This window comes from Pithys albifrons, chromosome 4 (genome assembly GCF_047495875.1).
Source record: "Pithys albifrons albifrons isolate INPA30051 chromosome 4, PitAlb_v1, whole genome shotgun sequence".
Lineage (NCBI taxonomy): Eukaryota > Metazoa > Chordata > Aves > Passeriformes > Thamnophilidae > Pithys > Pithys albifrons.
The window spans coordinates 77,699,860-77,723,787 of record NC_092461.1 but is presented as its reverse complement, the minus strand read 5'-3'; the positions used below and the strand labels follow the sequence as shown (position 1 = coordinate 77,723,787).

The window sequence follows — 23,928 nt, the reverse complement described above, 5'->3', positions numbered from 1 at the left end:
GGAGGCAGATTCCGTGGCCCTGAAGTTAGGCTAAACAATTGCAGAGGTCAAAGGACAGCTGAGTGCGGTCAATGAGACACCCTGGGGTGTATTTTGTTACTTAGTAAAAGGAGCAGCATCCTAAAACCCTAAAGGATTCTCTTGAAAATCTGTGTTGTGAAAAGGTTTTATGAGTGTGATGGCAAAAAGTGCTGATTTAGCTAAGGAATGCTTGCTTTTGTCTAAATGAAAGGCTAATCCTTACCAAATGTTGGCAGCTATTATAGTGCAGTCAATGTGGGTCTGAAAGGACAGTTAGAGTAGAAGTGTACTTTGGGAATCTCAAATGTTTATCATTTTAATGGTTCTGTAACTGAAAAGATTTCTGAACTTTTACCTTTTACCCTAAAATTTATACCATAAGCAAAATATTTGAAAAGGTGAAAAGTAAAATCTTCACTTACAATTTAAAAAGGTGCTCCTTAGGGAGCCGCACCCACCCGGTTATTCTATATTGCCTAACAAATTTGCTTTAGATTTTCAGGGTATTGCCTGGCTTAAACTGTAACTTCTTTGAATCTGCTGACACTTACTAATTGTTTTGGGGGGAAAAAAGTGAGGTTTTTTTCTGGTCATGAATAATTTTTTCTGTAATTTTTTCTCACGAAAACCAAGCAAACAAAAGAACAGATTTGGGATAATTAATCCCTGTAATTTGTTTAGCATTATCTTTCTTTAAAAGGACAACTTATTAACACTTAACATTTGTCATAGAAACAAATAAGAAATCAATGTCAGAGCCAAGACCTTGTAAATAACCCAAAAGGAAATGTAATAATGGCTGTCTTCACCACAGAGTTGGTGGGGGAAGGACTGGGCATGTGGCAGAAAAGGTTCAGTGCTTTTTGTTTTCCTTTGGAAGGGGGTGTTGCTGCAAGACACAACCCGGGGCCTCCAACTCTTTGGTCCTACTGTCTTACACAAACACTTGTTGTTTTAGGAAGAAAGAGGTGCTTGGGAGACAGTGGCGTTGGTGTTTTTATAGCAACTAACCTGGTGTTTCATTGTGATCTTTAAACGAACTCTGTAATAAGAGTGAGAAAGAAGAAATTGCAGAATTTTCAAGGTGTGGGGGAAATGAGTGAAGGAGTTGACAAATTGGTTTGGTTTATTTTTTGAAAGAAACCTGCTTGCAAAATACAGCTCCTTGTAGAGCTTAATTTTTAAACTCTTTACAAGTACTCTATACAGAGGCTTAGCCTTGATTGATGTCAAGGTTAAGACACGTTTAAACAAATAAAGTTGGGAATGGATAAACCTACTAAAATATAAATCGCCTATTAAACACAGAAAATGTTTGTATAGCATTCAAGTTACTGCAAAACTGACACATGTCTTGAAATTCTCCTGATAACCCCTTCTAAACTCATCAGGAAACGCTAGCATGTGTTTGAGGAGTACACAAGGGAGCAGCCAGATAGGCTAGAGATGGAAGGTCAGGCTGTAACTTTGACTTTCTAGGCTTCAGCTTCATACTTTTGCAATAACAAATGAAGAAAAGATTTAGGTGATATATTTTTCAATAAGATTGGACTGACTTTTGCTGTAGAAATTCAATGAGATGTCTGTTTGGGTCTATTTTCAGCTTTATCCCTATAGACAATGACTATCATATTTTACATATATATTTATATAGAATAAACTGTGTAATAAAACTGCTTAGATAGCTACATGTTTGAACTATAATGCTTAATTTTATTTGTAACTCCAGAATTTTACTACTCAAAATATGTAAAATGAATTTATATGGGTTATTAAGATTTTTTTTCCTTATCTACTGGAGAAAATTATTCTGTATCTATAAAGTGTTTGTTTATCTAGTGTTTGGTTTTTGTTTGTCTTTCCAGTGGATTTTAGCCCACAGTAAGAATCTTATGCATAGTCCTTATATCCTGCTGTGGCAGCAGTCACAAAAAATATTTTGATCACTAGTTTCTTGAGTGTCAGGATTAAGGAAAGTTTTATATGTATGCCATGAAGAATGCATAGAACCTCTGAATTTTCTGTGTTGCTGACTCATTAAACCACAGTAGCAGCTTTGGAATCAAGATTGCCTCTGCTAGCATGTTTACGTTGCAGTTAAATTAATTCGGGCCTTTTAACATGATTAGGACTTTTGGGAGAAAAGAACATAAAGAAGCACATCTAATGTCTACAACAAGTCAAGTATTTTATTATCATTTTTTCTTCTTCCAAGACATAAACCCCCCATACATGGTTTTTATAGTGACTGATGAGTTGTATCACAGAAAAACATGAGCATTAGAAATATAAAATTTTCTTCTCCTATTAGGTGTTAATAGTATATAATTTTGAAGTTTTCATTTTTTTTGGAGTAAAGATAAAGGTGAGGCTTTTCCTAAAGCTCAAATGGCATTATAAAAGTGTCTTTTGTAGAAGTTTATCCCACAAATTCCTGTCTAGAAAAGGTAGCTTGAACATCTAAACCCTTCTTTTTAGATACATCCCTGGGCATGATGTTCAGTTTTAATTCTATCAATTGCCTATTTCTTGCAAATTTAATCTTAACTAAAATTTAGGATGTTGCAGAAGTCCCAGTAGTGATGGGCATCTTTTATCTCAAACAGGATCACCTCTGGTAATTTCAGAGATTCTGGGCAGAGCTTTGTTTATTTTACAGAAGAATTTGTGGTATTCTGGGGAGGGGAGAAAGTAGAGTCAGCTTTGACACATGACAAACACATGTTGCGGAAAAGGAAAAGGAAGAACTCTACAAAGCACTCTGCACTTGGAAGTTCATTTCCACTAAAATTGTATATGAGAAGTTCATTGGTTTTTCAAATAGAAGTTCTTTGAGCAATTTAGACACCGTTTCCCAGCAGCAGTGAAGTTGCAAAAAGTGTCCAAATGGTATTAAATTGACATTATTTGTGAGTTGAAGGTGATTGTTACAGTTTTGACCTATGCAGCGTTTTCTTGTCTGTTCACTGTGCTGCTTTTTGCATAGAAATGGCAATGAAAACCACTTGCTTTACACTGTTGGGTTTTTCATGTCCCTGCATCATGGGCTAAAAGTGACTGCAGAAGAACAACATTAGATATACCTCTCCACTTAGAGACTGCTTAGGAGCTTCAGATAGGAAAATATCTATTCCTTTCTAAAATTTACTTAGAGTTCAAAAGAGCAGAAACATGATCATTTTGACTTACTGAAAATAGTGTTTTTGGGAAAGCCGTGCAGAAATATTCTCTGAATAGTCTTGATAAACATTTTGACACAACCCTCTGTGAAACAAAGGGGGGCTCTCTTCCACCTTTGCTGGTTCCTTTTTAGGGATGATGGTTTCCAAGCCTTATAAAACCAAGGAGAACTCTCTTTTAGGCTTGCCTTGTTTTCAGACAGGGCTCTAGGGAGGAAAACAGTCCTTTATCAGAGGATGTGAGGAACAAACAACTTACCTAACCTTCTATCCAAGTACATTAGTGAAGGCTAGCTGGATTACTTAAGACTATTTCTTCTTGATTTAAATTTATTTTTCAATCTATAAATCTGTGTTAGAGATTTGTTTAATAATCTTCCTGGAGAGAGAGTGGACCAAAACTTCATGGTGCTTTTGGCACAACTCTGCACTTTACAGATGGAGATGAGAGAAATGCCACATGTCAGGCATTTGGATCCAGGGTGTTATTCTTTGTACAGAGTCATAGACATGCTCTGGCTGCAAAGACCATTTCTTTTTTGAGTTGGTAACCCTGAAATTATTTTCAGGTTTCATGTTTGAAGAGCTGACATGGTACATCTCCAAATCTACCAGCTTTGGTGGGGAAGAAAGATTACTTGCAGTAAAAGAAAAGTTGAAGTTAACAAAGTTTTACTCCAGTGCTTCATTTTTAGCCTGTTATAGCTGTTAAAAACCAGAACATGCACCAGATAAGATGAATACTTTGGAAGAAGAAAATACTAAGTGGATGTTCTTGCAGAGTTGGGCCATCTTTGTTTGGAAAGTTTTAAGAGCCAATGTAATCTGTATTGCCATTATGCATGTTAAAAAGATTTATATTAATGTCAGTTGGTACACGTTTTTAGAGTTGAGAATTTTCAGAACAAGTAACATCTCTGCAAAAGGAATAGCTATTCATTTATATTGCTTGCAATAAAAATGTCTTTTCCTCTTTTTATTTAGTAGCACTTTCACATGAGAAATCTTAAGAAAGTGAAAAACATGGGGGAAAACACCATTATTGAAGATACAGGAAGATCTTTATTAAGGATTTTCTTGTTAATGCTTTATTTTACAGACTGATGTTGAGATGTGTCAGAATGGACTGCATTTTAGCTTCCTTTTTCTGCATCTTAGTGGGTTTTTTGCTACTTTCCTGTCAAATAATGTCATCTTAGTTAATGTCAAGCATCAATTTCTATATGATCAGTAGTTTCTGCCTACAATAAAGAAATAAATAAATAACATAAGCTATGATGTTTAAAACCTAAATTTTTGCAGCCTAGTGGCCTAGGGATTTACAGTAATTTACATAAGTGGCTTGCTAAGCCATAAGCACAGTCCCACTCCACAGTCTGTTGAAGACAGCACCAGGCAGGTGGATATGTACTTACAGCACTGAGCTCTGAACGTGGATCAGGAGAAGTGGTGTAGAGAGAATTTGCAGGGGAAAGGAATGAAACACAAAGAAGTTGAGCAAACTCAGTCATTGGAAATTACTTTAACATCATTAGCTTCATATGGTGGTGTTCATTAGTGCAGTTGTGTTGAAGAGCTGGTCACAAACTTCACTGATAAAGCATTTGAAGCATGCTTGGGATTGTAGGTGAAGCGCTCATCTAAGTACCCAGCCCACGTGTGCTTATAGATCATCATCCTTTCTTTTTGAGGAGCACTGCCAGTTGAGGTGCCATTATTAATGCTCCTTTTTATGGCATTATATGGCTCTTTTGAAACACTGCTAACTTTCCCTTTCTCGGGATGGAAGCAATCCCTCAGGAAACAAACAAATCAAAAAAAGTCAACACATAAGAACAATTAGTGATAATTACCAGCATTAAAATTTTTGACAAATATGACCTTGTGTTTAATTTTAAAAAAGATATATTAAGACCATTCACTGAGATTCCCAGACATGGGAATTAATTTTTTTTAAAATGATGTAATATTAGACAGTGTTCCACTGGAATAAACATTGTCTCCATTAAAAACAAAGCTTTAAATTAACTGATGCATCTGAGAAGTTGCAGTTTACTTTATAGATGATGGTAAACTCCATAAAGAGATTTTGTCTCTAATACTTTAGAATAGTTTTATAATTGTTAATTACTAAATATAATTGTTAGCTATTAACTTAAAGTAAGATTTGTGTATTAACAGAATATGTGTAACAGAATATGACTGTACACTTATGTATGAAGAGTATATAAAAATAACAAAGTTTCGGTAAAAATATGTTGGGTTTGGGAACAATTACCAGTTTTGAATACCTTACTTGGGAAAAAACTTTGGGCTTATGTTATAACGTGAATTGCTTATATACTACATTAATTCTATATTTTATGTTATTAAGAGTGATAGCTGAATGAATTCATAGAATCATAGAATGAGTTGGGCTGAATGAATCATCTGGTTCCATCCCTCTTGCCTTGGGCAGGGACACTTTCCACCAGACCAGGTTGGTCAGAGCCCCATCCAGCCTCGCCTTGAACACTCCCAGGGATGGGGCATACTCAGCTTCTCTGAGCAACCTGTCCCAGTGCCTCACCACCCTTATAGTGAAGAATGTCTTCCTAATATCTGAATCTACCCTCTTTCAGTTTAAAGCTGTTCCTCCTTGTTTTATCCCTCCATGCCCTTGTCAAAAGTCCCTCTCCAGCTTTCTGCTAGGCCTCCATCAAGGAGCTGGAGGTCTGCCTGGAGTCTTCTCTTCTGCAGGCCAAACAGCCTCAATTCTCAGTCTTTTCTCACAGTAGTGGTGCTCCTCTGGGCTTGATCGACCAGGTCCGTATCCTTCCTATGCTGAGGTGTCACAAGGGTAAAGGAGAAGCGCAGAATTGCCTGCTTTTGACCTGCAGACTGGCCTTCTTTTGATGTAGCCCAGGATGTGGTGGCTTTATGGGCTGTGAGCACACATGGCAGGGTAAGGTTGAGCTTCTTGTCTACCAAAATCCCCACATGCTTCTCCTTGTGGCTGGTCTCAATCCATACTTCATCCTGCCTGTGTTTGTGCCTGGAACTGGGTTTATCCCAAAGTCCATGTGCAGGAACCTTTTTGAACTTCATGAGGCTTGCATGGAACCACCTCTCAAGCCTGTTGAGGTCCCTCTGGGTGACATCCCTTGCCACCACAGTAAACCCATTGTTACAAGGCCACCAAATTTTCAGGCACAATTTGCCCTTAGTGAAGCCATATTGGCTGTCAGCAGTCACCTTCTTAATTTCCATGTGCCTTAGCATAATTTCCAGAAGAATCTGCTCCATGATCTTGCTGGGCACAGGGATGATTCAAACACATAATTGCATGACTGTGCTAATGTACTGAGTTCTTAGAAGAATAAATTGTAATTCATGTCTGCAACTAATTGCAAAATCAAGATTACACAGTAAAAGTATGCCTTGATCCTACAGCTAGGATTAAGCACCATTACTGATTTGGTTTTATTGCAATGGCATTAATAATGTGGTTAATAGTTGTATTGATTTAGGGCAGAGAACACAAGTGGAGAAAGATATGTATGAGCATGCATGTTTTAAGGAAACAGGCTACTTTCAAAAGTGCTCCTTAGTGATTTTTTGTGCAGTCAGAATAGGCTCGATCCACATGATTACCTCATGAAAGCTTTTAGATCATGAAGGATATAGACCTATACATGTAAGGTTTGTACTCCACTATGTGGAGTACTCATTCTTAGTTATATACTAATGTGCATTTCTTTTTGTCTTACTGGCAACAGATTTTTTTTTAAATTTCCAACTCTTTCATAGCCTTTATGGCCAAATTTGTTGACATCTAACTTCCTGTCATTGTCTACAACCCTGTATCATTGGCATTTCGATGATAACACCAGGAGATGCAATGGGAGGAAAGTAAAAAGGATACATGTTTTTTAATATTATAAACACAAAATTGGTTTATTTAAAGTTTCTAATTAAGGTCCTTTTTCCACAGTAGGAAGGCAGAGGAGAAACAGTGAGGAAAATATTATATTTGTGAACGCTTGAGGCGGAAGGGAGGGTTCTGTGAAACAGATGTGCATGAAAGAATGAGAGTGTAAAGGAGATGGTAATAATGTATGGGTTCATGTTGCTGGTGACAGAACATACAGTGCCTATTTGTGCACAAATGCTCATTTACATGAGCCTTTGACCATGAAAATGAGCTGTGCATTTAAAATAGTCATCAGAAAACAATCCTTTGATTTCAAGTACCACATCAAATGGTTATCAACTACAGTGTTGCTACATTAATGTTCATCTCTTTATAGTACTTTTTTCATGTAGTTTGACATATCCAGGCAGGTATATATTGCTTTAAATGCTTCTAACATGGCATCATTTATTCACAGAAATTAGTTCTCCACAATTTTTGCATATGGTGTAGTCACTGTAGGTGAGTTTGCATACATGACGTACTGAGGTCACATGTTTTCTTTCACCTGCTTGGTGCATCTGTTTTCTGAGGAAATGGTGTCAAAGGAAGTTTGGCACATGTTTATCATCTCAGTCGTCACTAGAGGAATGTGTTGAGCATCCCCAGTGAACTGATTGTACCAGTTCTACATACCTGGAATGCAGCAGGTTTTTTCTGAGTGAGAGCCATAACCTGGGAAAAAAGTAAAGCCAGTGTAAGGTCTTTACAGTTCTGTCAGAGAGTCTTGTATGCAGCAATCTTGAAAAACTACTTTGAGCTGCATTTTGGGGATAAGATTAACTGGCTGGGTTTATGTAGTTTGGTTCGAACTATACAGGCCTAACTCCAAAGTATTGTTTTCAAGCTTAAAAGGAGATTACAGCTAAAGATTCTGGCAGCGTATTATCAGAACATTTGAAAGATGAAGGAATATGCACTGTGTTCGGCAATAAACACAAGTTCTGAACTTAAAACTATTGAGCTGTCATTTTGTAAAACTTGAGCTTAACTTGCAGTGACTTTTGTTTCATTGCACCTCTCAATATATTCTGATTGCTGTTGTGAACTCCTCTTTATGTGTACAGCTCAGTAAGTAACACTGTTAAAAAGAATTCAAGAAACATTTCAAATTCTAGGTGAAAAAAATGAGATTGCATTTCAGTTTCTATTTCTTGGTAGTTTTCCTTTTTTTGCCTCAGTGTTATATCACTGCTGTTTATTCTTTGAAGCTGAAAACTCCTAGATCGCTGAATTTTAAAAAATGCAATCCAGACTTAATTTTTGCACTATTTGGGGGTGATTTGAAGTTGATAGCTTCATGCATATAAGTTCATCTTAGTTACACCATCCTGCATTCAGGTGTTAATTTTACCTCTGCTGTGTTTATTGTTTTGTGAGCTGTGCCTGAGAACTGTGGGAATAGTCTTGGTGTGGAAGGGATGGAACAGTAAGGGCATAGCAGTCTCCATACTAACACCACTTTTGATTTGCTTTCTGTTTCATATTGCGGGGAAACAGCTGCCCTGTTCCAGCATTCTGCATGTAGCTCTGTTTGTATGCATTTGTCTGTCCCTGTCCAAGGAATTGTCCAAATCCCAGGTAATAAAATGCAATACTCTAAGTACAGATACTATTCATGGAGCAGTAAAAGGAAGAACCTTCTCAGGAAATCAGGTGTTCTTGGTCTTTCCCATTCCTCTGATGCGGTAGTGGCAACATCAGACTGAAAGAGGAGATTCTAAATGGCATTGGATGCTAACAATATTTTTGTCAAAATAAAATGAAAAATAAAAATGAAAGGAAACTGCACTGCAAGTCAATGCAAACAAATAATTTTTCTTGAAAGACATTGTGAATGAGTTATCTTTCACTTACAGCTTAAGATTACAAACTTTTTTACAGTTGAGTTTGAATATCCATTACCAATACAAAAACAGGGTGAGAATCTCAGGATCTTGAAAGGACTGCGGCCGGGGTGAGCGGGGGGGGGCTGGGGGGGTAGGGGTGGTGTGGAGAAGGGGATCTTTCAAAGGTTATGAGATAATGGATCTGTTAACAAGACTCCTCCTCATTGCAGTCTTGTATTGACTCACACATGTCTTTCTCCACTGAATGCTACAGCTAATGTTGTGCATGGACTTTTGACTTTGTGCTTGCACTTAGCATATACATTTGTTATTGTCATTATTAACTGACATCCTTTCTGCTGTATGCATGTTCATGACACATCCTAGTGATGCTCTAATGAGAAAAAATAATACTACCAGAAACTGAACAAGAGTGGTGTAAATAAAAAATGCTAGTTGTACCTGAAACAATCAGTTCCCAAACAATTCTACAGCTTAAAGAGATGCCTGGTCTCTTTGCCTGAGATAACCCTTTGAGATACAGAAACTGTGCTGGGCCTGGCAGTGCCTTTGTGAAGGAACTTGCTTTCTTTTCCTTTGAAGAGAAACTTTCCTGTGGGGTTAGGCCAGATCAGAAGCCAGATTGTGTTTTGGAGAACACAATTACATTACTAGGTTAAACACAAAGTAAGGACTTGATAGAGCTGACTTAATGGAGGGTGTTTGCATCAGATTCATCATTCACTATCAGGTAATTGTGAAATTGCTTTAAGCCATAACAACAACAGTCACCCCCTCCTTCATCCTCCAGTTCAGTTCCTCTCCTTTAAAGTCTCTGGGGTCGTGACCCACCTGGAGGCCAAATATGTGGTATCTGGTGTACTGAATTATCTGATTATATTTTTACTAGCAGAGCCTTCAACTCAATGTGTAGTTCTGGCTCCCAGGAGTTATTGAGTAACAATCTACTTTTCAGAGGTTGCCTCTTTTTTTTTGCATGTAAAGGACCATAGTCACCTATTTCCCTAACTAAAAGTGGGTGGTTTACAGTACTTCCACACTACAAGTCTGCTAGACCTGGGCTCTGGTTCTTCTTGAACATCCTGTGTCATGTTTTTGCATAGATCTTCTGAAACCTGGATGACCACATGGAACTAGACTATTTACTTGAATTGACAACAGTTTCTTGTAAGTTCAGCTTCTGGGTTTGATACAGTGATCAGAATTTCCCTGAGTCCTTCACCATGCAGTTAAGTGCAGTGTTAAAATCAATCCTCTTTGAATTTTTGCTTTTACTACTTTCAATTCTGTCTTCTGATGGAAGCTCTCAGTAACTGAAGTTTTGCTTTCCATAGTGAAGACCCATACTATTTTTATTAAAAGCTATAGTATAGATACTTCTTTACTTGTGGTCAGGTTAGAAGAATTTTATGATTTCCCTGTTCATGGGTCCTTGTTAGGAGAAAGATTGAGATGCAAGGGCTGCCTTCCAGCTTTGTTGTAAGGCAGCTCTTACTCCAGCAAATCTCACAGTTGATTAATCCTCCAGTTCAGTGATGGGCCACTGCAAAGACGATTTGAGGTGGGCTTAGGAAATTTGCTTTGAAGAAGTCTAGCAGCAGTGGATATGTGTTGTGTAGTAATCAGGATGGCTTAGGGTCTGAATCTTTGCAGAGAAGTATCCTGAGTGTGATAGAGCCTGGAGGTGCAGGTTATCTAAATTTTAGGAAATTCACCTATTATTTCTTGTTTTGTTGTAATTTAAATTTGAAATTATTAAATTTTAATAATGTCTTTCAATCTCCACAGTAAGTTTTAAGGAAATAAAATAAAAATTATTTGTGTAGGGTGGCAAATTTGGTGAGGTAGAGGTAAAGCCTGAAAGTGGCTTTTGCCAAACCAGACCTCCTTCCTTGTTAGTGTTGGGGGGGAGGAGAAGTTATAGCAGCTAAATACATATATACTTTGCATATATTAATGTTCTGTAGAGTTCAATCCAATACAGGCCTCAAATGTTGCTAAGAGAAGTAAGCAACTCAAGAATTACACTGGTATCCATCTGGTGGTGCAGGTGAAGAAAAGTGAGGATTAGAATACTGTATTACAGATGTGCAGATTGCTCACTGCTGGGAATCTAACCAGCTCTGTGCTGAGCCATTTGCAATTAGTGCACACATATATATGGAAAAAATTATTTAACCTCACATCAAACCTCCTGCCCTTTAGAAAACTGTCAGTGCATGAAGGCAGGCTCTGGCATAGCTGGGTGCAATACTGCTGGGTACAGGGCAGTGAACATGAAGGTGAGCACCGATGTATCAGTGCTGACAGCATAAAAACACGCGTGTGAGACCAGGGAGGAGTTGCTGAGTCAAGTCCAGCTCCGTTTTCTCTCAGACACTGTGCCAGATCGTCTCTACTGCACTCAACCATGGAATGTCTCACATTCTTCCAAGCATCAGATGTGCAGAATTTTAAGAAAAACTTTCCTTAATTTCACGCCAGAAAGCAACAGGGTTGGTTTATTTTTACCAAATGACCTCATATAGGAATGTTGGATAGACATATTATTTGGATAACTTTTTTAACAATGAGCATTAATTTAGTTAAGTAATTGGTTTTGGTCACATTTAAATGTAGATATAGCAGATACCTGGCTTAATAACAGAAATGGACTTTTCCTCTTTTTCTTCCCCTCTCTTCAAACTGCAGCAGTTTATTTTCCCCCCGGACTCTGCTGCCTCCTCCAGCCCCCCCAGCGCACACGGCACGTTTAAAGCACGTTCTGCTCTGCTGCCTCCTCTGCCACTGCTGAGCTGTGCCTGCTTGGAGCTGCCTCCCAGCTGCACTGGGAGGAGAGACCTGGAGCACTTCTCAATTGCACCAGGCATTTAGGGGCAGAAGAAACAATAAGGCATTAGTTACTACCTTTTCAGAGTCTGGATCGAGATGACACAACCTGAACGAGGCAGTAGCTCACTGTTGGAGGGTCTTGCCAGCTCCTCTCCCCTGCAGGAGAGCCCCCTGCTCTCCACCCCCCCACCTCCCTTGAACTCCAAACGGGGCCCAGCTGCCCTAATGGCCTCCGGCGGTGTTAGGAAATCAGCTGCCCCATGCTGTTCTCCAGGGCTTCCCTGCTTCCTCTGCCGCAGGCAAACAGGACCCTGCGCCGCTCTGCCCCCGGTGACTCTGCTTGCCCCGTCTTGCACAAGCATTTCCCCAACAAGCCTTCCCCCTGCTCCACTTCCATGCTGCAGGGACAAGTGCTCACACAAATTGTGGTTCCTGAGCTTGCCTTTTCTTGGCATTTCCACCTACAATCTTGTTTTCTCTTGGCAAGCTAGAAATATCCTCTGGTGTTATTAACCAGCTTTCTCAGGTAAATCTGTGACAGTAACTACCCACAGGCAAGTCTTGTATAGATGCCGGGAAGGCTTTTTTGTGCTATGTGCATCATATGTTTTAATAAAAGTTTCCCATCAAAATGAAAATGGTTGGCATAGGTTCTAAACAACATGTAAGTTGTAGAAAATATGGAGGATAAAGAGACTGCAGGCAGATGATGTGCTGTGGGAATTCTGTTTCTTAAAGATAATTTTTTATTATGGTCTTTTATCTAAACTGGTTTCATTTGAATACATTCCTGAAATCTTAGCTTGAGCACATCATAACTGACATAAATGGCACAGAAATGAAATTTCTTGGCATGAAATCTATTGATATAATAGTTTGTCATGTTTTCACTGACATTTATGAAAGTATCATCACTGATTTCAGTAAAATCTGGATTTCAGTCACTTAGCTGATTTTTGTCAATTTGTTTGAAGGCTTCTGAAAGGCTTTAGTGTACTGCAACCTTAATACTGCTTCAGCATAACTTTTCCCTAACTCACTTTGCAGTTGTGTGTTTGCACGGACTCCCAAATTTAATGAAAACTTATAGAAGAAAAAAGAGAATCTACTTGTCTTAAGTACTTTACTGCTGAAATAGCCGAATGTGTCATGTGAAGAAATTGTGCTTGTCTTTTATTGTTTCTGGTAGGGTTAGGGAAATGCATTGCCTGAAAATTTCTTAAAGGCCAGTATAAGTCAACAATGAGCAAGTATTTTCTCAATGTTGCATAAAGTCTCTGACTGAACAGGGAACTGAGCTTTTCTTCCCTAGTTAGAGGTGAGTCGTTAGATGCCTTTTGTGTCTGTATGTCCAGTATTATAGCAATATTTAGCCCTTACATATTTGTCTACACCAGCAGACTTCAAATGCTGCTGGAAGTGGCTGTAATAATTATTGCCCTTTTACACGTGGCCCTGAGAACCTTGAGCAACTGAATGATAAAGAAGAAGTGGAAGTGTAGGTTTTCAAAATGCCAACTTATCTTCTTGGCCAAGGTCTCTCCCTGGTCATAGGGCTGCGTGACATCTGGTGAAGGGAAATACAAAGATAATGTTATAAGGCTTTGTACTTTTCTGTCTATTGATTTAACTGGGGAGAACTTTTCTCTGTGGAAATAAATTTCTCTGAAAGTGCAGTCTACAGAATATTGGAAAATGTTAGATTGCTGTTTCTTTGTAACAGATGTTACATGGTATAATGATCTAGTACAGTGGAAAATTTCAGATTGCAGTGAGTCTCTCTTAGCTCATTTTAGAACCTTCCATGGCCATCCTGTTACTAAATATTTACATTTGTGAGTCTGCATCCTAGTTCTGGGTGCACAAATATAGCAGTCAATGGGCTGTGTAATGTCATCCAATGAGAAGAAATGATCTGCAGGTCTGTTTGTGTTTGAATATTTCATGAAGTTCATAAATTCATTATCAATGTAAATGGAAATATTAATCATTAAAGCAGATATTTAAGAGATTGCTATCACTATACCAGTGTTAAAGTTTAAAAGGAAGACATTTCACAGTACTTGTTGCATATGGTTTAGAAGTTATGTTTTTTACTTACATCTTTTGTTGTAAGAGTATGATTAGGTTCTCTGATGGATCAGAGTACGTGTAAATCATAGTGTTACACTGAAGACAAGAGGTGAAGACTCTGAAAAGACAGAGACTGACCTTCCACATAATTTCAGTTAATTAATTACTTTCAAGAGCAAAAATTCAAGTTATTGGAAGTCTTCGTGTATTGCTTCTCTCCAAATGATGGCATACTGACAAGTAAAATCATGTAAACACAGTTTGACAAGTGATGAAGCCCAACTTGATTTTTAAATGTTTTTGGTGTCATGTGCCCCTGTGTATCCTACTCTGAATATCCTCAAAAAAACCCCAGTAATAATGATTTTATCTACCCTCTATCAATTTTTATACCAGTCAGGTTCTTGAGGCTGTTGAGAGGCCATGTATGCAGAAGGCACAGAGCAGTGTGTTGGAAATGTGCTGAAAGATTATTGGAAGAGGAGAGATTAAGAGAGAAATATGGACATGTAGTACTAATTAGAGGTGTTGTTTTCATACCATGTTTGTTGCCAACTTTATATCACTGTCATGATGGACAATAGTAAGATCTCACTCTTCATTTGTAAATTGTCAGTGTATGCACTTTCCCATCCCCTTATCAGCTGTTTCCTTTGTCTTTTTAGACCATGGGGAATTCGTACGCAGGGCAACTAAAATCTGCCCGTTTCGAAGAAGCTCTTCATAACTCCATAGAAGCTTCTCTGAGATGCAGCAGTGTTGTCCCACGGCCAATCTTCTCACAGCTGTACCTGGATCCTGACCAGCCTCCTTTCTTGCCGGAAGGTAACCATGAAAGTATGGCCCATTTCAGTTGCTTTTCTATGTGTCAAAAGGGTGGGATGCATTTTGCTAAAAACAAAACAAAACACCAAAAACCGAAACTGCACAAAAGTTCATTGTGTGACACAAAATCAGAATCATGGGCATCCTTAAGGAGAAAAAGTGGCATGCTGATTCTTTTAAAAGGAGATAGATACAAGTACTGTTGATAAGTTTAATTTTTTTAATTGTTTTTATTTTTTCTAGCTTTTATTAATTTTTATTTTTCTATTTTTCTTCTTCAGATGTGAAGCCAAAGGTAGAAGAGTTGGATAAAGAGTTAGTACATCGCTATTCACAAAATGGGAACCTGGACTTTTCTACCAACCAAACTGTTAATGAAATGGAAGATGAAGAAGAAGATGAAGACATGTCAGATTCGAGTAGTCCACCAATCCCATACTCGCAAAAACCTGCCCCAGAAGGGTCTTGCACTACTGATGGTTGGTATCCTTTTTTTACTGTATGATCTTTAAAAGTAATTCTAATTATAATGTGCACTCTCTACAATTAGAAACTCTTGAGCCAAAAGGTCTGAAAATACAGTTTATAGTCAAAGCCTTAAATCTGACAAAATATGGATTAGGAGAACTTGTTTCAGGACATAAAGTGTAATGTATTATTTGAAAGCAGTGTCTAAGACTGGCTGTGGCACTTTGTTAGTTTCTGAAAGCCCCTTATTGTCTGTGGTGATTGTTGGTTTCACTGTCCTCAAAGAAGTTGCGTAAGTTGGCATCAACATGGGTTGTTCTCAATCTGTGCCTAAATTATTCTCAGAAACATTGGCAAAGATAAATTTAGTTACTTCCATGGGCAGAAGGAAGAGTTTGGAGAAAGAAAATGGAGAAGAGTCTTGGTGTACTTTCTGCTGCCAAGGTGATAAGAGGATTGATCAAGTAGAAGCTTATCTGTTTTGTCTTCCCCATGTGCCTGCTGGCCATTGCTTGCTTACCCTGAGGTGTCCCGATTGTTGCTCAAGATGAACAAAATTGTTGGCAGCACTGTATTTGTTTGGTTTTAAAGAAAGGTCAGATCATTATGCATACACCTACTTGAACAAAGTAAAACTGATGTAATTGGTTCATCTTATCCTATAATTGTTCTATTCTGAAGATTTAATTTTCTTGTAGAAAGATTTATTTTTATTTGTTAGGTGTGATTCTCATAAAAACACCCCTCTGCCCCTTTCAGACACTTGGAAACAAGCAATTGTTCCCACCAGGTCTGAAAACCTTTCTTGACATTTTATTCAATATACCGCTGAAACATGGAATTCCTTGTGCAGAGTGCATCAAAAGTTGTAATTTGTAAAATGGTTCTGCACCCTGCTGAAGTGTGTGGTTACATACAGTGATAGAAGTAGGTACTCATCACTGGTAATTCTTTGACATTTGGGGGAAGGGATTAGTTAGTGGCACATGTTGTCTTTTTTGCCTTTTCCACTTCCGAATGCAGCTTACACGAGCGTGTTTCCCCTCCATAACAGTGTACTGCCAGTTCCCTGTAGCACAAAGGACAGAAAGGCTGGCTCTTGTGTGAAGTTGGGGAATAGTGCTGGGAGAATTTGTTATTCTTTGTTTTCTGTTCTTTGAAGGCTTGTAAATTGGTTGGAGGAGAGAAGCAAGAAGTACAAAACAATGTATTCCTAGGAAGATGTTCTCAATTGAGGATAGGTATCAATAAAGTCTACAAAATTTCCTGTGGAGAGCAGGAGCAGTACCTTTGCTGCCTCTGCTCAGGATTGCTTCATATGGCTGCACTTTCTGGTGAAGCATTGTAAGGATATGCTGAGCTCTCAAGCTCTCACTGCAGTGCAGACCTCTCTGCCGTGGCTGCATATTGCACAGCACAGTATCATTCCCGATTACATAATAGGTGTTCATCTATATGTATATGTAATACTGAGCTTTTTAGCATGATCTGGAAAAATTTGACCTAGGGAAGTTCTGTATTTTGATTTTTATCTAATAGTCTTTTGTGATCAAAGCACTCTAGAAGAAAGTTTCCTGTGTTAAATCTGCAGAATTTCGGGATTGTTCTTTACTCATTGTTAAGATTATCATTCTGAATTTACAAAATCTGCCTTGCTCTTCAGTGTTCTCAAGGAGCTCGTTTAAGAAAGCAGTGTTTTTATATCTGGAAAAGGAAAGGAAAAGACATTTTTTCCAGATACTGCTAGTGATCTGTTAGGACAGTTTTGCATAAGTATTTAAAACACTCAGGTTCCCAAACATTCACACTGCAGACTGTATCTCAACAAGGTATTAATCTGGTAGCTCATCTTTCATCTCATGAGTAAGCCCTTCCAGAGATGTAAGACGGGATCACTGCCATGGTTTACATCCCTTATCTCAGTTATTTAATTGGAAAGATAAATGTTATTATGAAAATGTTAAAGAATACTGATAGACTAATTGAACTCACTGTGCTTGAATACTTTAAACTACGTGTTGTATTTAATTGCTTATCCAAGAGCAAAATACTGTTACTAGAACCTGCAGTTCATAACTGTTGATAACTCTGCTTACCTGTCTCTCACCCTTTAGCTCACGAGGGGTGAAATCTTTTCCTGTTTAAGGTATTTTTGCTGCTTGCTTTTCTTGAGTTCACCTGTTCTTTTATTCAGATGGCTTTATCAGTCACATGGATGCAGAAAGGAAATCTTCATGTCTTTGTTTATGGATTAAAAAAATAAGCAGCTCACAAGGGACAGTTTGTTGGATGTTCCTTCTCAACTGGTGGTAATATTAGATCCCTTAACTCTCACTTTGGCCCATTGGAAAGAGAAACTGCATTTGCCACGTGCCTTACTGTTAGTCAATAAAAGAATTACTTATTTCCAGGGACTTTTTTTTCCGTACTCCATACAAACTTTTGTAACGAACTTAAACCTGCCATAAAAATAGGGTTGCAAGGAAAACAATTCTATGTTTTCATACAGGTACCTCAAATAGCAATAAAATAATAGAAGAAGCTGTTCTGAACCACTTGCTTGTTGCAGCTTTAAAATAGGCTGCTTCTAATTTGTGGAACAACATTTTATGCAAGCTGTGGGAAACAAAATAGTATCACCTTTCTTTTGTTAGTAAATCCTTAATTTACCTGATGCTTAAAGAAAGGTAGTTTCAGAAGCAATTAGGTAAGCAGGTACTTAACACCTGATCAGTTACTGTGAGGTTACAATAGCGAGTGACAATGACCTGTAATTCATATGTAATTCTTGGAAGCTAATTCCTCATGTAAATACCCCATTTATTACAGTGCAACAAGGGTCTGGTATCCCACATGGAAAGCTCTTCTTGTTATGGTGGGTAAAGAGAGTTTATATACAGATTCCGTTTTTAGGAAGATTCCAGCACTTCTGGGTGTTGACAGATGTGGAGATACAGTTTAATCTTCAGGAAGATGGGACTGGATTACTTAAAATGAAGTGAAGTCAGAGAATGCAAATGTGCCTCTCAAAAGCAAAAGCTTGTGAATTTTCCTTCAAAGAAATGAAGATGATGTCTGTAAAAGCTATTAATCTTGGGTCTTTTTGGTGACTGCTCTTGGTATTTGACAACCATTAATCAGAACATAAGTCCCTGCTCTTTATTTGAAACAAGCTGCGATCTTGTGAGATGATGATTTTACTTTTGTTTTATTGGAGCAGCTCAGCTTTAGGCTTTTGCTTTTTATAATTGCATGTTGATAAATAAATCTCATCAGGAGAAGTTGGTCTGGTTTAGTTGCTCATAGGTTTTCTCCTCTTTGTACTTAGATGTCCAGAAAAGCTACACAAGTAAATGCAACACTAAAGTGCCAGTCTTTCTTCTTAAGGGTATGTCGTATGTGTTAATGCTGTTTGACATAGAAATTTAGGTGCCAGCAGAATTATAAATGAATAGTTATGAAATGTAAATGGATCTTGCATGTTCGAAGTGTTAACCACGGACAGTACAAGTTCTGCTGGTACTGAGACTTTATGTCTCAGTGTTGCTTGCTAGATAGAAAAAGACAATGTAACAGAGAGGGGTTAATCCCCCCTTTCTCTCCCCACAGTCACTTGCTTCCAAATCAATGTGTTTTGGGTGGAATTTCCTTATTCAGTTTCAAAAAGCAGGAGAAACTTAAAAGAGTGCTTTTCATCCCTAAAAGCCAAGGTAAAGAAGGATAATGAAGGGCTCTTGAACCATACCATCTGCATGTCTTTGAACGAAAATTCAAGACTTTTACTGCACAGAAGCAGATTTGCATTGTCTCTGTATCTGCTGATGGAAGTAAGCCCCAGCTGTACCTGGCCAAGCTCTGCAGCCCCGCTGCTTCTCTTGTGGCAGCTGTTGACTAAACAAGAGAAGAGCTCATGGAGGCTCTGAGGGTCTGTCTGTGCTGCCTCTCCCTGCTCACCCATCAGGATCCCTTTCCCTCTACAGAAGAGGAGTCAGAAGAAACAGTTTAGTATCAGCCCTGTTTCTTGTCACACTCCCTCAGAAAACCAGGTTTCGGCAGCCACCCGTGAGCTCTGAGCTGGTAGCTGCTTTACCTCTCTGCTGGCAGAGAGGTAGAGATCCTAAAAGGAACAAATTTCAGCAAGATTTGTGAAGTTTGGGAGCTGGTTGTATGACACTGGTGTCCCCAGATTTAAATTCCCTGGGGCAGACAAATAATTATAGCTCTCACACAGCCTGAACATTACAGAGGCATGTGCTGGCCAGCCAGTCTACACATGCATACCTCTGTGATCCAGAGATGTCGCCAGCTAAAGCAGAGGAGGATGCCAGAGGAGATTGTACAAGGAGGAAGGGGAGCATGCAGTGTCTAAAGAGCACTTTGGGTAAAGTAAAAGACAATACAGAGAGTAAATCTGCTACTGTTTGCAGATTAGGTAGGATGCAGCATTTCTACAGTGCAGTCCTACATATCCTAAATGGTGGGATATTCAGATCTCTCAGGTAAGAGGCTGCTGTTTCCATGATAGCAGACAGAGATACATCAGTTTGTTTCAATGGGTACTGCTAAGATGTTACTGAGTAATGCTTGTAAACTTGTTAAGATGTTGTGATGGGTTTTTTAGGGTGTCCTGTAGTTTCTCCCTTGACAACTCAATGCAGAATGGTGATGTGCAGCTGCTTAAGTATAGCTGAAGTTGTTTTGCTTTTAGGCTGGATAATAACAGTCTTTGCTTCTGTCTTGGATGTTATGGAGCATTGCTTCACTTCACAGGGACCTCAAAACCCTCAAGCACCCCAAGAGGTTCTGAACTTCTCATATGATATTCAGCCTTCTCAGCATTGTGTGCTCCTCTTGAAAGCAAGTCTGTATTGATACATAATAGCACCGACAACCAAAATCCTACTTTCTTTGGTATCCTAGTATTGCTATTGCTAACAATGCATTCAAAAGCCTCTTATTGGTCACTATTTGTGCTTCTGGGCATTTTCTGAACATTTTTAGGTAGAGACAGAGCTGGAAACTAATTGTGTAAAAGCAGTTTTCAATCTGTCTTGAAATCTTATTGCACTTGCTGTTTCATAATCCTTATCTACAGATTTCCTGTTTGCCCACATTGTCAGCAATGGGTAATTTTTCTATTTTAAATCTAGATGTAGAGTGGTATTTTCTAAGCATGTCAACTACTCAGATTTCATTGAATGCCTAAAAAATTTAAAGTCAGTTTTGAAAATTCTGGACATAATCTCCCAACAGCATAAATATTTGAATAAGCAAATTAATTTTGAATGTAAAGGAGGTGGTTTTTTTCCGTAGGTTTATCTGTAACTGTTTCTTTCTAAATTATGTTAAAGTCTAGATAATACTTAGCCTGGTATTTTATTAGGATCAACATGTTTTTTAAAGAACATGCCTTTGATGCCCAAAAAGGCAGAACAAACTGTTTAGAGACAAAGTTTTAGTCCATAAACAGCAAGGTATTTATTAAGACAACGTTGGGAAGCCCCCGACTAGCGTCGGACAAAGAGCTTCAAAATCTACAGTGAGAAGCTACAATATTTATACATTTTGGTGAGGGATTACAGTATTCTTACATACATATTCATGCATAATTATAATATTGCAATATAATATTCATAGCAGGCGGAGTTGGGGCGGAGCTGTCCATTTTGAGGAATATTATGAGGGGAGATCCTGTTACTTCATCAGGTGGTGGTCGCATTCTTGCTCCTCATCCTCATGAACTCTGTATGATCTTGCAGTGGGTTTTGCCAACTATGGTGTTCTGGTTTCTTTCTTGGGATTAACCTGTCAATTTGTTGTTTAGCTAAGCACAGGTCTACGCTAATTGGATCGTTAATTATGACTCCACTGAAGGTTAAACCTTATCTCTTGGAAACTCCCATGAAAGTTGGGTGCTCTTTGTAAAATCCCCTAAGTTCTGGCTTTTCTCTACTTCATTCCCCCCCTTTTCTTATGGCTTGCGGATTCTTCCGCCAAGCTCAAAAGAATTTTGTGCTGTTTTTACCATAATTTATAAAGTTTGGGTTCTCTTAATTATGGTGCTAATCTTGTACCACAAGTACACATTCAGGAGTGTTAGCAGGACGGTACTTACGGCTATAGCTATTATTGGATGCACTAGAGAATTGAATACCTGTGTTGCAGTAGGGGAACGTCCTGTTAGGATATCCCACCAATGCTGTTCTCCTTTTCGCTCTACTTTTGTCAGGATAGTTTTTATCTTTGCTGTATCGTGTTCTACTTGCCATAAGGTGCGTTGTGTACTTCTGTTTACTTCTCGCATTAATCTTTCTATGTCTGGGTGTCTAAGCATTTTTTTGAGAAGTTCAGTATCTATACTTATTTGCAGGTGTGGTATATTATGATACAGGCTATAATTTACTTCTATTAGCTGTTTAGTAGTTATTGGAGCAGTGTAGTCAAAATCACAACTTATAATGCGAGTAAAATTACATACACAAAAGTTAGTACTATTAGTTGTTTCATGGCAATGGTCAATTGTGAGTTCAGTACAGAGAGTCTTAAGGCATGCACATCTATTGCCGATATAGTATACCTGCGATTTGGTTTGATTGTGGGGTAACATTTCAAAGGTACATACGCTATTTTCAGTGTCTAAGCACAGGTCTTCTCTTTTTACAATAGTATTTTCACAGACATAACTTAAGTGTCTTTTGGAGATGCACGTTTCTAAGCTGACTGTTATCCATTTCCCCTTAATGTAATCAAAACTGGCCCAGACGTTATGATCAATTGGTCGAACTAAAACGTTTTGGTGCATTGTCCCCAGAGTTAGGACAGGAAAAACAGTTCGTTCCCTGGCGGCACTGATCGTGAGTACATATGCCTCGATTTGTTCATGTTGGGGATTGTAGGTAAAATTTATCAGGTGCCACCAGGCTTGATGATCCCTTTCAAACTGGGTAGTGGAATTGTTTTTAGCTATTAGTTCTCTTATTTCTTGAGGCAAAATTCTTGAGACTTCTTCCCTTATAATTCTAGCTGTTACAGACTGTACCCACTGCTGTGTTTGGATGCATTGGAGAGCGAGTGCAACCGTCCTGCTAACATCCCCAGCATATTCTGCAATCTTAAGGAAATCTTCAGCCGTGTGGTTAGCTAATAGGGTTAGCAGTTTGACTGCTACCGATTGTGTTTCGGCCAGGGCCAACATAGATGAGCTTATGGGGACCCTAAGTCTCTTCAGATTTGAAGTAACTGAGCTTAACTTATTTACTAATACTTCTTGGTCGATCGTGTTCAATACTCCTAATCCCGTCCCTAACTATCCAGTTACATCTCTACGGACTCGCTGGGGATAGGATCTAGCTGCCAGCCATGCATTCCAGCCTGTGAGGCTCTGCTGAATAAAGGGCTGGCATTCCCCTCGTAATTGCGAAACATCTACCTGGACATTAACTTTAATTCTTTTTAGTGAGTATGCGGGATCTAATAACAATTTTTGCCTATTTGAGTGGCTTATTACCTGTGGACCAATAAAAGTCAGATTATGTATTCTTCTACAAATTGGGCTGAGAAGTACTGAAGTTGTGGGGGTTTTAGTAGTAATAGGGGTGTCTTCTGCGACATGGATCATAAACTGGTCCGATACCGCTCGATCTCTATTTAACCATATACAAGTTACTGTGACAAACTGAGTTAAAATCATTTTTAGTTCACATTTCTTTTCTTCACTGCTTCCTACTGTGTCCCATAAGCAGCTAACTGATCCTTTTCTTTTTACTCATACTGGATGTTGTATTTCTTTACTGAATGTAAGGATTGAGCCTTTCTTCGGGGTTATGGTTAGTCTAACCTGTCCCTTATCCTGACTCACTAAATTGGCAGGTTTACATCCTATCTGAATCTCTTCTCCTCTTTTCCCAGTTATACTCGTTAGTTTTCCTTGACTCTCTGTGTATTGCCAATCATATGGCATATATGGTTGGTTGTTGTGCAAGACATAGATAACTAAATACTGGTCGACTTCTGGGCTAGACTGTGGATCCTCCGCTTCGGACCACATAAGCGCCTTCCTCATTCGTGCAGTAGACCAAGGCTATTGCAACTCAAACGATAAAATTATACTTATCCAGTGTCCCGAAATCATTATGAGGAGCATGGTTAAATCCATTGTCAATGATTGTCGTTAGGGATCTTTCTTCCTTTAGTGGAGAGTCATTTCTTGAAATTCTTGGTCCAGGCTACAGGGAGTTGAGGGGGCAGAAACAGTTACTCCTGAAACAGACATTCCCGTTATTCTTTCCCAGGATTCTTCGTCATAATTTTGCAAATAGTGAGCCCTGATTCCTGCCCCACAATACTCAGCTATTGCTCAGGTTTTATCCTCACAAAGGATTCTCCGCACTGCGTTCCTAGTCCAATGTTCCAGATTCATTAAATACCAATGATCCCTGTTTTCTACTACTAATGTTGATATTATGTGTAGATTTTCTACATCTTGTGGTGACCAATGTTGTTCTAACAGATCTCTATAGCGGTCTGTGATATCTTGATTAAATTTACGGTCGCAACTCATACAAGTACCGTAGTGTCTGTAATAATTTTGATGTACCCACTAAATTTTCTGACACCTACCACACAACACTTTGTACCAACGGTAGTGGGACCCATCCTTCTCACATCTACAAAAATATCTTGGTCCTTTTGATATTCTTTTTCTGATCTGTGATGATTTCGACCAATT

The 23,928-nt window shown here is 38.6% G+C and overlaps 1 protein-coding gene across 13 annotated transcripts in view; it reads left to right on the top strand.

Moving 5' to 3' along the window:
* Window positions 1–23,928, top strand: part of GREB1L (GREB1 like retinoic acid receptor coactivator) — a 147,524-nt gene that overhangs the window by 59,611 nt on the left and 63,985 nt on the right. For 9 of the 13 annotated variants that reach the window (XM_071554706.1, XM_071554704.1, XM_071554700.1 and 6 more), the window contains 2 exons: window positions 14,573–14,744; window positions 15,014–15,211. In XM_071554706.1, coding sequence (XP_071410807.1) covers window positions 14,576–14,744; window positions 15,014–15,211 — 367 coding nt within the window. In that variant the 5' untranslated portion in view covers window positions 14,573–14,575. The remainder of the gene's footprint in view (window positions 1–14,572; window positions 14,745–15,013; window positions 15,212–23,928) is intronic. The other 4 variants (XM_071554705.1, XM_071554709.1, XM_071554701.1 and 1 more) reach the window with 1 other exon arrangement.